This window comes from Podarcis muralis, chromosome 1 (assembly GCF_964188315.1).
Source record: "Podarcis muralis chromosome 1, rPodMur119.hap1.1, whole genome shotgun sequence".
In the NCBI taxonomy this organism is placed as follows: domain Eukaryota; kingdom Metazoa; phylum Chordata; class Lepidosauria; order Squamata; family Lacertidae; genus Podarcis; species Podarcis muralis.
The window spans coordinates 108963508-108982174 of record NC_135655.1 but is presented as its reverse complement, the minus strand read 5'-3'; the positions used below and the strand labels follow the sequence as shown (position 1 = coordinate 108982174).

At 43.0% G+C, this 18667-nt stretch overlaps 1 protein-coding gene across 3 annotated transcripts in view; it reads right to left on the bottom strand.

The window, feature by feature from the left end:
- XIRP2 (xin actin binding repeat containing 2) overlaps positions 1–18544 on the bottom strand; it is a 95480-nt gene extending 76936 nt beyond the window's left edge. The window contains exon 1 of one of the 3 annotated variants that reach the window (XM_028747680.2): positions 18428–18544. In XM_028747680.2, coding sequence (XP_028603513.2) covers positions 18428–18464 — 37 coding nt within the window. In that variant the 5' untranslated portion in view covers positions 18465–18544. Of the gene's footprint in view, positions 1–5037; positions 5172–18427 lie in introns of those variants that run through there. The other 2 variants (XM_077936938.1, XM_028747690.2) reach the window with 2 other exon arrangements.
- Between the last annotated feature and the right edge of the window lie 123 nt (positions 18545–18667).

Sequence of the window (18667 nt, the reverse complement as noted above, 5' to 3'; positions counted from 1 at the left end):
TTTAATAAAAAGAAATACAAAATACAAATGCAGTCACTAGACAATTGACTTCAACAGTCTGGAAAGAAAAGATATTGGTGTTTTAAAACCAACTAACTGGCTCCTGGTCTGTTTTATAGCACAATTCAAATCATAACAATTAGAGCTCTCTACAGATTGGCATTTGAATATCTAAAGCACTGACTTCTTATCACATGAATTGGCCCATGTCAAGAGACATGGAGACATTTTGGAGAGAGTGGTCAGATGAGCAGCAGGTGTGGGAGGAGATTGGGGAGCTGGAGGAGCCTGATGCAGAGGAAAGCCCTAGAGGAATGCTGGGAGGGCCCTTATGGCTTGGGAAGCAGAGAATTGGATTTGGGGACAGGGCTAAGCAGAAGAGTGACCCACCTCTGGGCCATCAGATACCATTAGCATAACATAAGTGTGGTGGCCTTGGTGTTTGCCCGTGGCTTTCAGGGAGGAGGCATCTAAGGGTAGATCTGGATTCAAGTTGTCCCATTGCCTCCATCTCTATCTCCAAGGATGCAGAGATGACTGCACCAGCAGGAACAGATGGTGCAAACTTTTTGTACTCATAAGGTGCCCACTTGCTTGCCTGGTGCTGAGACTAGGGGGCATGTCAAGTGTTGAAACAACTAATAATAATAATAATAATAATAATAATAATAATAATAATAATACAGTCATACCTCATGTTACGTTTGCTTCAGGTTGCGCATTTTCAGGTTGTATCCTGTGACGACCCGGAAGTACCGGAAAGGGTTACTTCCGGGTTTCACCGCTTGCGTATGCACACATGCGCAAAATGACACCATGCGCATGCGAAGAAGCGGCAAATTGTGATCCGCGCATGCGCAGACACGGGTTGCATTCTTTTCAGGTTGCAAACGGGCCTCCGGAACGGATCCTGTTTGCAACCAGAGGTACCACTGTAATAATAAATTTTTATTTGTACCCCGCCCTCCCTAGCAAGAGCTGGGCTCAGAGTGGCTAACATCATATAAATAATGCAATATGCATAGAAACAAGCAATCAATCGATTAAAATGCATCCTAAAATTAATTCAAATAAATTAGAATTAAAGTTAAAACTGAACTGATGACAATCCGCAGGTTATAATTGAAAGTGGTTAATACTTCCCAGGACCAACTGTTTCCACTGATATTATAAGGACCTGTGAGTGGTAAGTTTACACCTAGCCATATATTGTAGAGCTCTGCCAAGCCTTAGGAATGTGTAGCCTGCAGCCAAGCGTATGTTGGGACAGTGTACTGATTTTTGCAACAGAGCCTTTCATCACAAACTGATAGTTTGCAGAGGGCTTTAAAAATTAGTCAGAGAGCTGCATATAGGCCCGGAACCACACATTGCCCACCCCTGATGTATGGGTTGAGATTATCATGGCTGCAACCCTTTGACCCTGCACTTATTGTGCATTCTCACAGCTCACTGCAGAAAAGCCATGGCAGCTTTCCCAATTCACAGGTCCCCCCACCCCCATTAAGTACTAAAGCAAGGTTTGTATCTAATGTAGCACCGAGTAACCATCCTACCAGTGTAAGGATTTGTGTTTGTGCAGCAGGACGTCCGCTGTCCTCCGCTTGCACATGCCCCATCTGCTCTGGAAGGTTAGGGGAACACCTAGAACAGATTCAGATGTTATGTACTGAAGTTCTCACCCTGGGCCAGCAGGGGGATACTGTAGATAGTTATGCAAATAAGGGTTTGAAAGTGACGTTCAGTGATTGGATAGTTTTAGAAAATTGTTACAGTTACGTTGTACTGGAGCTCTATTATATGCAGGCTGACTGAACCCTTCAGTTCAGTTCTGTTGTGGCCTCTGAATAAACAAGAGCTGTTTGAAGAATCACTGTGTCGTCTGATATGTTCACCCACAACTTAACAAAAAGTGTAAATCCTTGGAGTTTCTCAGCACTACACTGGAAACTGTTTTCCTGTTTGTCCCTTTCCTGGATCTATTCAAAATAGTCAGGAACTACTTGTTCATCTAATTTTAGCATCCTCCAAAGTACACATACCTTTTCATCCCTGGCTAATTGGACATTAAGTGTTTAAGTGATAAGGAGAGAAGAAAACAACATAACTTGTTTGAATGTCAGACATCGAATGATGCCAAGGCACTGCTTGATTAAACCGAAAGCTGCAGATAGACTTGCAGTCCAAAATAATCTGCCCCAGGATGAACTTGAATCTGTATCTTCAGTGCAATCCTGAGGCAGCAGTCTTGAAGTTGGTTAGGACCTCAGCTGGCCTTAGAAGTTCAGAAGTAAAGATGAACCTCAGATATAACATGGATGGTCAACAATGCTAAATTTTGGAGGGCTGGAGATGGTGGCGGCAAAGAGATAAGCGCCTACTAGACAATGTGGGAACATAACTTGAAAGATATTGGGAGAGTAAGAAGAACCTAAATGAGAGGCATGTGAAAGAACTATTAAAGCAGAAGTGGGAAACTTAATGTTAGAAGCTTGTGGTAGGTGTGGCCTGCACATATTCATTCATGTGCACATAATCTCCCTCTCTCTCTCTCTCTCTCTCTCTCCCTCTCTCTCCCTCCCCCCCCCTCTCAGAGATTCTCCCTCACACACACTTAAAAAATGGGGAGAGTGCAATCCTCACTCTCACATACCCTCCAACATTTCTCTGATGAAAATAAGGATGTTCTAAGGAAAAGCAGGACATTCCAGGATCAAATCAGAAACCAGGATGGCTTCTGTAAATCCAGGCCTGTCCCTGGAAAACAGGGACACCTTGAGGGTCCGATCTCAAAAGCTCTCCTTGCTGAAACAGAGAAGGCTGGACCACTCCCTACTTCAGCAGGGAGAGAAAGCACTTTGAAAGTGTTGGTAGTGCTGGTGCAAGGAGTTATCTCCACCGCTGAAGGTTATTCTACCACAACCAATACTTTACCTTCCTGTTTATTTCCATCATCCTGGTTTTAAAAATTCAATTTCAGGCCAGAATATCAGTGCAAAATATCAAGAAGTAGAAAAGTTGTTAGATCAGTTGTCTTGAGCTATGCTTATGGTGAAAAAGAAGGACTAATTGCACAGTTGCACAGCCATTTTTCTGCAGTCATTGCACGTTGACTGTGCCATTTTGGGCTGAGCTGGCTGTGTGTGTGAGCATACTAACACCATACGCTGAAGTCAGCGTAGATATGATTTTGGAATGAAAAACAAATAATTCTTTTGGGAAGTTGTGTTGAATGCTAGGTTCAACAAGCAATAACTTCAGGTTTAATTAAACTTTGAAGCCCAAGTGGAATGCTCTTGGGGGTAAGGGAGGTAGGGAAAAGCAACCCAATGCCTATTAATACCACAAACATTTCAGTCAGAATCCCTAGATCTTCACCACAGTGCTAATTGTAAAGCACTAAGCTGTTGGTTTATATTAGCGATAGAGGGACATGCCTCTTTATTTTCAGCATGTCTATTTTTATAAAGATTGCAGCTTGGTAATGGTCCTTAAATACATGCTGGAGTAATGGGGCAGGCTGCGCGAGGATTGCTTCTGAATACCTTGTGAACTTATTAGCCAACATGGCACAATTAGGGGCGGTGATCTCACTGAAGGAACAAGTCATGTGTAATCTAATACCCTATCGTATTAGCTCACCATTGAAATAAATAATTAGGAGGCAAAAGAACCAAAAACAAAGCACCTACCTAGCATGAAATACTTGGGAGTATTACTAGCCAATCTTTCCAACAAGAGAAGATACCAGTGCAATAATTACTGTCGTGACAATGTAACCAGAAACAAATTAACACTAACCATATATGCCATTTGAAAAGTTATTGTACTCAGTGCTGTATAAAACTTCTGCTAGTTTCAGTGCTATTTTCTAAGATCTGTTCAAAACTTTTCAGACATCATACACACTATACAAAAGCAAGCTAAAAAGATAAACTGTTTAAACTATCTGTATTTCTTATTCTTAATTACTAGTTTTGCTTCTAGACCCCTTTCTGTGTTCTTGCCTTAAGTTGTTGAATGCATGAAGTGAGGTCCGCTCACACAACAAGAACACCCCCCCCCATCGCACCCACCTGGATACCCCCACAACCCTTAAATCTGCTCCGGGCGTTAGGGACACCCCAAGAACAGGCTCAGGGGAGCATGAGGGGAGGGCCTCATTTCCCACCACACTGAATTCCTCTTGCACTGAATTCCACCTGGTGATTTTAAACATCCATGGCAATTTCAGTTCTCACGTCAATCCTACATTTGCACAGTGTCATAAATGCTACCTTTAGATGGTGTGCTATCTCTTTACAACAAAACCTTTGTGCCCTCCAGATGTTTTGGACGTCCCCTCCTGTCAGCCCCTGACAGCAAAGGTCAGAGAATTGTGCTTCAAAACATGTGGAATGCATCAGGTTCAGGAAGGCTGTGTTAAATATTATGATGTACTTGAGCTGCTATGAAAATGACGATTGCTGTTTTAATTAAAAAATGCTGATGCACTCAGGAATTAGAGAGAGAGATTTTCGTGCAGCGGGTGCTATTAACTTCAATGGGGTTTGTTCAGATCAAACCAAGGTTTACGTCCAACGAAGTGGAATTGGGAGTGCAATCTTGCAGTTTGGGGTTTGATCTCCAGCTGCAATCATTATGATTAGGTGCTGAAAATGTATCCATGTGGTGTATAGCCAATATATCAGTGTGTGTGATGTTTGCGTGCACAAACCTGACCAGTCCACAGCAGCTCAGCTAGAAGTCCGCACAAACTAACAAAGCAAAGCCAGTGACTGCCACAGGTTGAGAGAGTGGTGTGAGATTCCAAGTATTAGCCATTTTGCTGCTGTTGTTGATTCTAAAATAACATTTAAATGCAACTCATGTGTTCTTGCTCCCTCACAGCCCTGTATCAATAAATGCCATGCTGTATCTATAATCTCCACATAAAACCCATGTCTTGAGAGGGAAGCAGTTTCTGTTCATCGCTCACACAGGAATGCCTTGCTCCCAACTCACACGAACACAGAGAATAATGCCCAACCCACTTACCTTTCCTAATCTTCAGAACTCTGTGAGAGAACCGCAGCCTCTTTGTCACTGAAAAATCTTTATAGTCCTCTCCACACAGACTTGGTTTTGCTTGGTTTTCTTTGTGAGACAAAGTTCCCAGTCCCCTGAATACAGAGTCTAGTGGAGACCAGCTCCACTGAAGCACACACCTCTCCCTTCTCTCAAGCGAGTGGATTGAGACAGCTGGTTTTATTTTAGCCCTGCATGCAGAACATGGCACTTGGCACCTATTTTTAGGGGCTGAGGCCTGATGAGCCAGTGCCTGAGTCGACTACTAGCTCTAGGAACCTGTTAGTAAAGGCCATCTTAGAGTGTCCTTTTGTCATATCTCTATGCATGGCATAAGCACTTGTTCAGTCAATCAAAGTTTCACTTACCTAACCCTCTAGTCATTCCTCCTTAAGTGTTTTCTCCCCTATATAAAACAAGAACTCCAATTATCCTACCAAAATAGGAACAACCCCACAATGCTTTGGATTAACATTTCTACCCCTTTCCCCTTAATTTATGCATACCAAGTTATTTTTTGAGGGAATTTTTATTATTATTTTAAACTCCTATTCTACCAAACAATATATATGCTTTGGATTAGCATTTATTTAATGGAGGTTATACAGCAGGTTATTTTGTGAGGGAAATGTTTCCTTTAAACCAAGAGGTCCATATTTTTTAGGAAGTAGCACATTAAACTCTGGGGATGTGCATGAAAAAAAGCACTGGGAGAAGAGGTAGGCAGCCAAGTGAGAGCTGCGGGAGTCTGCCTTTCTTTCTAGGAATTATATGATATGCATGACATAAATGTGATAATTAAAGAATAACTAAAAAGGCTTTTTATTCCCTTTTTCCCTATCTGCTTTCTGTTTTGTATTTTCTTATGAGTTTGAATTTTCATGTTTAATATGTTAAAAAAAACTTTCAACAAAATTGATATTATTATTTTAAAATGAAATTGACCCTGACTGGAACAGGGTTTTTTAATTTTTAACCTGAGCCAAAACTCAGTCCCACAACTTGCTCAAAGTGTCAAGTTCAAAGCGAAGTAGCCATGAGTGCATTTTTCCCCCCTGGTCACCTCTGCATCACGACTCTCTATTCCCAAGCCTGTGAGGTTGATAATAGATTCACCAGTGAAACTCTGCTTACTGTGAAATATGAATTGAATTTGGAGGAAGGGTCATCAGTCAAAACATCTGAGGAATGTTGATAGGGTTTTGAAAAAAGGAGTGAAGCTCCTCACAGGAATTCCACACATCCCAAAGCTGTCATCCTAAGTTTTGCCTGTACTGTATTATTGGGAGCACCCTGATCAGGTGAGACATTTTTGGAATTTGGAGGGAAGACAATTTGTGTAAGTCTAGCCAAATGTCTGGATCAGGGTGGTGGTGGCAGTTTCGTGCATACATACAAGTGTATCTTCTAAGTTAGAAAATGTAGCTTCTAGACAGGAGCATACATTAGTACATTTCTTTTAAGCATTGAGGATATCATGAAAAGCTTAGAGACAAACCAGTCAGAAAGTTAGACAAAAAACTTTATTGTCTCTCTCTAGCAAAAACAGAGGTGACATAGGGAATGCCTGCCTCCAGCAAATACAACTAAGTCAAGTGCCACCTAGTGAGTTGACTGTATAATTACCCCTAACCACAAAGAGGGCAGCCACACTTTCCAATTCTATTGTGAAGCTAATTTTATACACAAGGAAGAATGAGTACCGAGTATTAAAATAAAACAATGGTGTGGATCCCAGGCCAGTAAATGCTATTTTCACACAGGATGGTGACAAAGTATGCCTTTATTTGGATCCCTAAATTATCTATCACCTTTTTGTCATGTATTAGCATGATCAAGGAACATAATCCAGGGCAGGTCTAAACAAATATAGGGTGATGATTATCAGTTCTCGAATTAGCACCCCCGCCCCCATGAATAGAGGGATCCTTTATAAAATTTAGAATTCTTGACTACCTAACTCTGCCTAAAAAGTCCTGTTGCACTGATTGATCTGGTTCTGCACACACAACAATTCCACCCTCAATATTTATTTTATCCCCTTCCCCAAAAAAGTTACATACTCTGGTATATTTCCAGGATGATATATAATCATCCTATATTCAATTTAAAGTCAAGTTTTCAATAGTTCTGCACTCAACTTGTGAGTCACATCCTTGAATAAGTGAAGGAAGGTTCATTAAGGAGATGAACAACTAATAGGAATAAGAGGCCTCTTACCAAACCTCTCACTACCCACCTTTAGTTTTCCTGACATCTTATTCCATAAACTATGGAACAATAGAATCATAAAATTGTAGAGTTGGAAGGGACCTTAAGGGTCATCTAGTCCAACTCCCTGCAAAGCGTGTTCTCCATCACGGAGAGCATGTGTTGCGGTTGGGGATTCCAAGACACCTTGCTGTTTCTGGGCAGATGGTTTGGCCAACTCGTAAGCAGGGGTGGGCTGTTACTGGGGAAATTTAGATGTTGCCATTTAGTGATTGACAGCCCTATTTGTTAAATACAAGGCACGCAGCAACGGACGTCCTCTTTCGCTGCGTGCTTCGGATCACCCACCCTCCCTTCCCTAATGTTAGGCTGTTTGCTTGACCTTGCTATTGCCTGTCATGGGGTCGTCTGCTTTGGGGCAGGGGCCCGGTAGGAATTTTGCCATTTGGCTGATTAGTGTGTGCCACTTGGTTTTCACCTACCGCATAGCAAATCGTCACAACTTGTAAGGTTTGCGGTTAGGCATTGGTCTGGAATTGGTTGCTGGAGGGGTATGGATTCAGCTGTGCCTGCCCCCCAAAATACTGCTGCTGCTGAAGGGTTTTACCGTTAAAGGAACCCAGGGGCTCCCCCATGCTTTTGTCCGAAACCCCATGGCAAGGGGCTAGGGCCACACAAAAACACTCAAGAAGGTTGCAAAGCCAGTCTGGGTGAGCAGTGTGGCTCAGGAGGGTGTGTGGCTTAAGGACCAGTCAGGGAATCCTGGTTCCCTGTTTGGCCCCTAGATCTGAGGATCCCTGATGTCACACTTTGGGAAGTCTCAGCTGTTTGTCTCTCCCTCCAAGGAAGGAGGGAGGAAGCTTAACAAACTTCAGTTTTGTTCCCCAATTAGTAAGTATGCATTAAAACCGTATGAACGGTAGCTAAGATTCATCAAGTAAGTTAGAGGTATGATCCAGCTGCCATCAAGCATGCAGATTGCTTCTCATCTTTGCCTCCACTAGATATTTGGTTGAGTCAATTAAAGCAATTAAAGCCTGAAGTAATTAAGGACAGCGATCCATGCTGATTGATCACATGGCGCCTGATGGCAGCGTTTTCACACATTTATGGAAGGAGGCTGCAATTATCCTGTGAGGAACACAGACCCTGTGACCTGAGAGTGGGGGGAAAGTAGCCTGGTTTTCACTGTCTTTCTCTTTTTCACTCAAGGATTTGTATGTTGACAGATGCACCCAGGATGGTAGGAACAGGCCCAAATGGTGAAAAAGAAAAGAAGGGGGGGGGAATGATAAATCTGTTATAGGTGGGTCTTAAATCCCGGAGAGATAAAATAAGACAGAAAATACACAACACACACACTCTCTCATACAACTTAAAATGTCTGGCAAGAGGGATTAAAATAGTAATAAATAAGAATTCTAATCTTGTTTACCAATGTGACAAGGACTGATGTGTGTACCGACATCAGCTCTCCAAATGCTTGTCAGATTTAAGGAAATACGTGTTTCTATCTGTGGCTGAAATAAATTCCCTGGAGCAAGGGCATAGAATCCAAGTCCTCTAGCACACAATCTGGGATAAATGAGCAATCACTCTGGGCGTGACATTGTTATAAAGCCAACAAAAGTGCAAGGTGAACTCCGTCGATGACTATTCACATTTTTCAAATTATGTTAATCCAACAGCAGCTAGCTACTGGTACTTACTGCTGCGGTTTATCAATTACAGTTTCCATGCTCTAAACAAGTATAATTTCAAGGTTGATGGAAGCCACACTCCCACATAACTGAGGGCGTGTGTGTTTTTTTCAAAAAGGAAAAGGCTTAACCTTCACTTCCTCTCAACAAGCTAACAACATCCATCTCTACTAGATGAAAACGTTCAGGTTCTATTTCAACTTTGTTTCCCGGACTTCAATACATTATCTTCCTCAGCCGTGATTCTGGTTAGCAGCAAACGAGATTAGCCGGGGAGGTGTGCAATTAACAGTTTGCTGACAGTATGCAAATTGTCTAAATTATAGAGTGATCCTATGATCCTTGGTATGCTGGGAAGTCGCTATGCCAGGGCTGCCACAGACATAACGTCACAACCCGATAGCAAACCAATATCAAGGTCAACAGCAAAATAGCTGCAGAAACGAAAGCTAATGTGCCAATGCCAACACTCCCTCAAGCATTCCTGGAAGCTCTGCTGCCAACCCTCAATCATGCCACTGATGCTCTCTAATTGTTCATAGAAAGTACCGGTCGGTGCACGGCAGCTGGGCATTCTCATTATGCACACATGGCCTCTGCACAATGCACAAGCAACCATCAGGAATGAGAGAACAGCAATGCCTACCCTCTGGACAAACAGTCATGATGCTCCAGGAATGAGGCCTGCATGGAGAATGTCAGAGTACACAGGTTTGAGCCCTACTGTGACAAACATGGTTCCACACAAGCAGTGTCTCCGACACTGCATAAAGCACATCTGTATTGTAACCTCTGTGCATGGAAGTCAGCATCATGCAAGAAAGAGGTGAGAGCTACATATGCAAGGAAGGATGCGAATTGCAGCAGCACTGGGAGCTGCTCAGTGGGAAAGGACAATGCAATGGGAAAATAAGAACCATCATTTTAACTCCCACCTAGAGTTGACGCTAGAGATGGAGGCGGGTGGCACTGTGGGTTAAACTACAGAGCCTAGGACTTGCCGATCAGAAGGTCAGCGGTTCGAATCCCCACGATGGGGTGAGCTCCCATTGCTCGGTCCCAGCTCCTGCCAACCTAGCAGTTCGAAAGCACATCAAAGTGCAAGTAGATAAATAGGTACCGCTCTGGCGGGAAGGTAAACGGGTGTTTCTGTGCACTGCTCTGGTTTGCCAGAAGCGGCTTAGTCATGCTGGCCATATGACCCGGAAGCTGTACACCAGCTCCCTCTAGTAAAGCGAGATGAGCACCACAACCCCAGAGTCGTCCGCGACTGGACCTAATGGTCAGGGGTCCCTTTAGAGTTGAGGAAAAAAATTGATTCAGTTCACATCTTTAGGTGAACCTACCTAATGCATACTTTTCGAAACGCATGCATGCACTCACCAAAGTACATTCTATTCTTTGAAATAAGAAACTGTCTGAATTTTGCAATGGAGTTCTCCAGCTCAGTGATGCGTTCAAAAATGCATATACTAGGGTAATGCCTGTATGGAAAAGCAGCTATTAGTGAAAAATAGCATAGAGAAATGTGTTATGTAAGAGCAAATTGCTTTGCAAACATGTGTTTACAAAAGATGGGCATACAAATTTATGTGTATATTAAGAGAAATTTCATGAGGACTTTCTTTTAAAAGCAAACTGATGGGGAAATGTGGAGAGCTGAACTTTAAAATGGTAAAGTCAGAAACTGAAAGGAACAGAAATGGGCAGCTCTGCCCACCCCTAATCCCACCCCAGGGAGATGTGAGTGAAGCTTTCACAAGGCACAAACCTACCTTCCTGGAGGTCCTGCTGGGACTATTATATCCTACTCAGAGTAACTGCAAGGCAAAACTTGTGAGTCTAAGAGCTGAAAATCATCCAAAAACCTAAGGCACCGAATTCCTTCAGTTAACAGTTGCAAGAGCTCATCTAACCGCTGAATAAAGAACTTTTAAACTCTGTTCTGTCTTCTGGAGTTTTATGTCAAATTGATGTGCTCCCATCCTTTTACCTCACTTTTTTAAAGATTCTCTCTCTCTCTCTCTCCATCCCCACCTTTCTCCCTTTCCTCTAAGAATCTATTCTCTTTTTTAGGGTTGCGAATGCAAGTGAATTGAAGTGAATATGCTTCTACCCCACTGACTAAACAGGTGTCTCCTTGTTCAACCTAAGCTTTTGGTCTGGATGCAAATTCCTGGACTTCTGAACTTCCTTTGATTCATTCACAGGGTGGTACCCACATAAAAGATCCCTCTCGCACACAAGCTTTTTAAAGGGTTATATGTGAATCTCATGCATATGCAATCTCCTAGAGAGATGTGGAACAGCCGGCAGTGCAGACTCAAGTACCCTCCTTCCTGTATGTGTCCCATCATGAAGACATCTGGAAGGGGACTGCCTGTGAAGCGCTGGGGATGCCAAGACACTGCTGAAATAGTCACCCGTTTTATTGTGTGACAGCATCAGTTTGCAGAGAGAATTCTGACAGCATTGCAGAGGAATGGGGATGGCAGTCTTTGTGCACTCACAGTGTCTTCTTTGAAAGTTGCCTGGTAAACAGAGGAGTAACTGGCACAGCTTTCCTCACCATTGCATCTCCTTACTGGGTAGCATTGCACCCGCCTGTCTGCCTCACTGCCGTCAGCCATGAACTCTGAAAAAGGCACAGTACCCTTGGCTTAAGGACATAAAAGATGGGATCCCCATGGATAAGCAGCTGGATTTCCAGAGCTGTTTATTCTGGAGGCCTTTCAAGTGGTCTGCCTGGCACTGGGCTCAGAGGGGAATACCCAACCTCTGTGCTCAGTTGTCTGTGGGAAGGCAAGGGAAACATAGGGGCACGGATGAGTAATGAGTTTCAGTCACAACAGCTGGGTCTAGTGACTAGGCACTCTTTAGGGATTGGTGAGTGAGTAGAAGTGAGAAGGAGAGCTATATCCTTCCACTCTGTTGCTTCAGCCTCTCAGCCATGGGCAGTCCCTCTGATGTCATCGTCTTGTTGGGAAGACAGTGTAATCATCACAAGAGCACTCACTCATCCTCTGAAGGGAGTCACACTGACATTGCCTGTAGTTTCTATTTGGCCATTCTGCCAGTTCATGTATCATAGAGCGCTGGCATGAATCTTCACCATTTCAAAGATCTGGAGATTTTGTTCGCACTACCTACAAACTCTAAATGGAGGATACTTTTCCATTACAAGCATTAACAACTAAATCATCAAAGGGACCATATATGGAATTAAAAAGGGCAGCTGCAGGCAACAGATCATTTACAAAGTGAAGAATCAGCACCTCAGATTGCTTAAATACACTTCTCATGAGTTGTGCGAGGGAAACGCAAGTGTTCCCTCTGACCCCTTCCCAACTTGAGACTTTGGCCTAGAGGCCCTGGCATCCCACGTAAGCTTCATCCTCTATAATTACCCCCAAAGCTGAGCTTTATTTCTTTCAGTGTGCATCACTGACAGAATTCCTAACAGAATCTGAATCCGCCTCTGTCTTGTGCAAAGCCCACTAAACAGAGTAGGATCACAGAGAGAGTTCTTAATGCAGAAAAGTACATTCTAGAGAGCTTTTGCTACAAGGAACAAGGAGAAGAATCTGGATGGTGGTGGGGGTGGGGAGGCTTAACTTGGAATGCAAGGTGCATTTACAAGGCTGACCTTGAAACAAACGGAAACATCTGATCAAACTTGATTCAGAAAGTGCTGGAAGATAATAAACACGAAATTTCATTTTTACTCAGTGACATTTCAGACTAGAAACACACTTGGAAATGTTGGAAGGAATTCTTCTGATCATTCCATCAAGTGTCTCTGCTGGCCAAGCAGGACAATTTCCCTCTCCTCCACAATGTTCAGGGGTTTCCTCTGATGTTCCAGAGTGCATTCGGAGGAGGTGCAGGGGTACATGGGGAAAGGAGAGGAAAAAAATCATTTCAATCTTCTTTCGCCACATCATGTAGCTTAAGAACATATGAAAAGTCTTGCTGGAGGAGACCAAAGGCCCAGCATCCTGTTCTCACAGTGAACTACCAGATTCCTCTGGGAATCCCACAAGCAGGACACAAGGGCAATGTGTGTTTGTGTGTGTGTGTGTGTGTGTGTGTGTGTGTAATGTTTGCTGCCCTTTCTCTGCCCTTTTCCAGCTCTATAATATCCAGCATCAGCATCATTGACAACAGGCTGCAAACCAAAGGGAAGAGGCCTAAAGGCATTTATAATTTTGTGTAGGAAAGGAGGAAATGCACTTACTCTTCACCTTGTACTTTTATTAGAAGCCAACTTTAACACCTGAAGCACCTGACTAACTAATTCACATGTGCTGCCGCAAGAGACAAGAAATTGAAAAGCCGAAAGAAGACAATCCGTTGCAGCTACTGAGAGCATTTCTTGTTTGCTGCCAAGAGCATATGTTTTATGAACTGTGGAGTCTCCAATACATATCTCAATTCTGCTTATAAGCCCACATGGTGGCATTTCAAAAACCACCATATCCTTGCTTTAAACACAGTCTCCACCCACACTTCCTTGCTTGTATATGAATCCAACAATGCTAGCCTATTTTATTGCTGTTATCAGTTTCAGGGATGGGGCGTCTGTGGCCCAACAATGCTCCCCAAAATAATGGATTGTACCCTTCTGTTCAGAGAAGAAAATGTCCCTAAGTTAGTTTTTACCTATCAGTTTCAATGTGTTTGCTCTGAGAATGATTGTTGCATATAACCCAATGTATTCAGGTATGCTCGGGGAGTCGGTTCTTCATGAATTCTTGTACAAAACAACATGGTCTGCTCCTCTTGATGCAAGGATTTGTACTTCAGTATCAAACATTCTGCAATTCTCCAATGGCTGCAATGCAGCTCTCAGCAGTTTTTTAACATGTCAAAATATTTAAACATGAGAGAATATATGCATTTAAATGCCATTTAAAATATACATTAAAATACGAATTTTGAACTCTTTTCTTTCTTTTACAAAAGGCCAACTAATGCAGAAAAGGAACAGAATAGAATTACGGGCTGAGATATGCAAAAGTGATACAGACCAGAAGTAGACAGATCTGCCTCTGCCAAGTGTATATGAAGTGTCCTACTTATATGAAGTGAGCATGTAGGGAAAGTGCAGTATCATTAAGTATTGTTCTTACATTATTAGCGAGAATTTGTTCCAACAAGCCTTGTTAATATAATCATTTGGCAGCCTGCTGCATTAGGAATATCATTACCTAGTGGGAATTCGATTTGGGCGATTCTGCTTTTCCTATGGACAGAATGGGGAGCAGAGAGGCTCTCAATTGCTTTTATTGCAAGGCTCACCTTCAAAGCTTCATTTTAATTACATGTTTCCTTTTGTACCGGTGATGTGGAGGGAATCACACCAATGTGCCCTTCACTGAATTCTTAGTGGTCAAAAACCAATGTTTTTCTCTGCCTTCCCCTCCTGTATAATTTCAAATGGGGTTTTAACCTCAGAGCTACACCATCTGCCAGAGAACAAATACTGACTTTTAGTTCTCTTTGGGGGTTTCCATTGACCCCATTTCCCAAGTGCCTCACATTTCAAAATTCTGGATTAGGAAGGCAGAAAAAAGGGAAAGATGGAAAGAAAAAGAAAGAAAAGTCTGTACTCTGAAGTAAGAATTAAATTACTGAGAGACAAACAAAAAACAAACCCTGAATGTTTCTTCTTAGCTTTGGCAGGTCAAAACAGAATTTATATGAAACCAAATTAATGGGTGTTTGATTTGCTGCAACTAAAGAAGACAGTTTGGAAGGGGGAGGCAGAATCAGCCCCATGGCACAATGGCCATCTAATAACTCTCTCAGAAACACAGATGAGTAATACAAATGTCAAAATATCCTTAATCATGTGATTTAAGTGTCCAGTTTGGTATGTCACTGAATGACAAATGGATTGTTATCAAGTTGCATTTCATCGTTCATGCTACATCATATGAAATCATTTGGCTAAAAATGTGCCTGCTTATTACCTCTTAGCCGTTGACAGCCTAAGTGTTATAAATATGAAAGAGGCTGTGTTAGAGCCATTCAGCCCACTGATTTATGAGTCTGACTTGCGGAAAGCATGACAAAAATCTCTTTTTAAGGAGCACATTTCTGAGAAAAGTATGTTTTCCCTAAATGGAAATTCTGCTCCTATATCCACGGATCCTGCTGCTCTGGTTAATGCGCAAACAAGGTAAAGTTCACGCACGTCTCTGACAGGATCTTGCTCATTCCTTATTCATGTCACCTTGCTTCCGAAAGGTTTGCTTGGCAGAGGCCAAAAGATAGCGCTTCTCTCAAGGATGAGAGATCAAGGTTGATGTGGAGATTTCACTGGCGTGCATAAATAAGAGCAAATCAAACAGACATCATCGTATTTTCTTGTCATTCTTATTTACAGCGCTTAACGTCTTAAATAAGAGGCACTGAAAGCTCATGCTTGCAGAAGAGGCCCACATCCCCTAACCTGAGGCCTCTAAGAGCGGACTGCTTCCACAGTCACATTACCTGGTTGTAGGGTATGACACACTCCACTTGCTCAGGAAAACACTGTCCTTTAAGGTAAAGGTAAAGGGACCCCTGACCATTAGGTCCAGTCGTGACCGACTCTGGGGTTGCGGCGCTCATCTCGCTTTATTGGCCAAGGGAGCCAGCGTACAGCTTACGGGTCATGTGGCCAGCATGACTAAGCCGCTTCTGGTGAACCAGAGCAGCACACAGAAATGCCGTTTACCTTCCCGCCGAAGTGGTATCTATTTATCTACTTGCACTTTGACGTGCTTTTGAACTGCTAGGTTGGCAGGAGCAGGGACCGAGCAATGGGAGCTCACCCCGTCGCAGGGATTCGAACCGCCGACCTTCTGATCGGCAAGTCCTAGGCTCTGTGGTTTAACCCACAGTGGCACCCGCGTCCTGCACTTTCTCAGGAAAACACTGTCCTTTAGCTACCAATCAAACATTGAGTCCTGACACCAGGCTCACCAGATTCAGCCCAACATTGTGGGTGTCCTGCGCGTGTGGGTGATGCCATGCGCAACACGCTTGTGACGTCACACGGTTGGAGGAGGTCCTGAAAACTGGTTTTGGGGCAGGGTCAGGAGACCCACCAGAACAGCACCTGGGGGGGGGGGCGGAGGAGAGAGGAGATCATTCTATCTGGAAAAACCTTTGCACAATGTTGAATTCCTCCCCTAGTATTTCAAGGTAAGATAGCATCTCTAGACGGACGGAAATGGTGCTCGCAGAGTTGGGCCATATATTTACACTCCACCTCCTCATAAAATGTTCAAGGCAACATAGAAGTAATTAAAAGCCCGCAATCGATACTGAAATGCCTGAATAAAAATCCCACAAGGCTGCAGCGCTTAAATCTCATTTAAAATTAACGGGACATAAGCTAGTTCTGACTGGAGGCCATACTTAAGTGTGGGCAGCATGGCATGGCAGTTGCTTGCCTAGCTTTCTAAAGCAAATGGCAGATACAAGGGCCTACCTTTGATCAAGACACTGGTGTGAAGGGGGGGCGGTTAAACCCACCCACCCCTTCTAATGAGGATATATAAAATGGCCTTGTGGGGAAATGGGGAGGACTAATTATGCCTGCAGGCTGTAGGTTCTCACCTCTCCTCCAACCCATTGAATTCCACGGAGCTTACCTGTCAAGTTAATCATTAGACAATCCCATTTAAGTCTATGGGAGTTACGAAGCATTTAATTATTAATTATTATTATTATTATTAACCAAATTATTTAATTCATCAAGAGGCTCTTAATCTCGCGAGGCATTTAAATGTCAGAGCAAGCTGGTCAGTAAATCACACAGTTCAAAGCTTGAGTTAACTCGATTAGAGAAGCATGAACTTCAGACTTAGCTGAGTTTCAGGCCTAATGTGCACAGCAACTCATGCCCTGTAGGTCCTATTCCATTAGGGTTGCCATATCTTGAAGAGCAAAAAAGAGGACAACCTGAGCTGCTGCCAGTCCAAGCCAGGGAAAGAGGTGTGTGGGGCTGCTGTCATGCCTGGGCACCTCTTTCCTCAGCTCAGGCTGGCAGCGGCCACAATGTACAGAGCAGCCTGAACCACCCAAACCCAAGCCGCCTGAGCCCCAAAACCTGACATTTCCTTTAAAACCCAAAAATCTGCCCAGATGGGCATGTTAGCCCCACAAAAAGAGGACATGTCCAGGTTTCCCCAGATGTATGGCAACCCTATAACTCCATGAAATCAGTTGCCGAGACTAAAAGACGCTGCCTCCCCACAGCCGTCTAGGTCGTCTCCTCTACGGGGCTTCTTGCCAGCAATTGGAGACTGCGCCTGCCTGCAGCTTGTCTTTGCTCCTCCCATTTCATCTCTCTCCTGGATCTGGGAGTCAGGGGTGAGGGAAGCTTGTCGCAGCAGGATGGGGAGACACCCATGGGAGATGAGTCACTAGCCGGACTCATCTCTGCCTCTTGATCTCCCTACTTCCCACTGTGACCAACTAGTCCATGACATCAAACTTCTCTGTTCTTAACATCTGGTTTCCAAACAAACTTTAGTTTGGATGTGAAATATGGTATCTGGATATATATGCAACATTAATATTAAAGAAACATTGGGATGCTTCTCCACAATGATAATTTTTGACAAACACATTGCAGGTTTCAAAATACACAATGTAAAATTCCAGCATTGACTCTCCTCTTCAGAAATTCCAAACAGCATCTATTCAGTACCTCACGTAAACTTGCATTGTATTTTGTTCTTAAATTACATTGAAATTTGTGGCAATCTGCAGTTTTGAGCATTAACATTTAAATGCCACTTCCAAAATCTTAATAAATCAAAATTACACCCAATGAAAGCTTTACTAAAACGTGGCACCATTCTGTCCTGTTCTATCATAAAAACATTAAATATATTTTAAGGTAATCATCTGAACAAGAATAGATGGAAAGCTTTTTCTTTCCTCCTTTTATTGAATGCAGCTTTCATTATACAGTCATGGTTTTAGAGAGGTATTTTGAATATATATATATATATATATATATATATATATATATATATTCATGCCCTGTGCTTGAAGAAATTAACATGGTGTTCTATTGAAGCTGGGGAAACTATCTTACAAAAAGAGAACAATCAAAGTTATTCTTTTTGCTTGCCCTTATTTAATCACAAAAGCACCTTCCCCAAACATTTTACTACTGAAACCTGCCTTTCAAAATTACAAGAGTGTCAAATAAATTTGTGCTTTACAGCATCGAATGTTGTTTACTTCAGAAGCCTACCCATATATTATCATTATAATTTTGCTTTGAATCTGTATCTTACGGGGGGGGGGGGGCGGATGATGTTGTCGTTGTTGCTGCTGAAGAAGAAGAAGAATTCCCCCCTCCCCCGCTTGATGTTTTGCTGTCTAACTTGTTCTATACAAAGTATGAAAGCAAGAAATCAGATCAAAAGTGTTATGCTAACCTTCACCGTTGTTGTTCTGCGCATTTACTGGTGGCATCTTGTCAAAAAGTGGTTTGCCACCTTTTGCTTCTGGCTCTTTCCCTGGAATGACAGAATGGCTCCCAGGCTGGATTTTAAATGCTGGTGATCGCAAACTTCTCTCGGTTTCTACTTCCTGTTAGAAGACATTAAGGGAATGTGTATTAAAAGCTATCAGTAGGAAACAGATGTGTCTGTCTGAGGGAGGAGGATGTGAAAAGG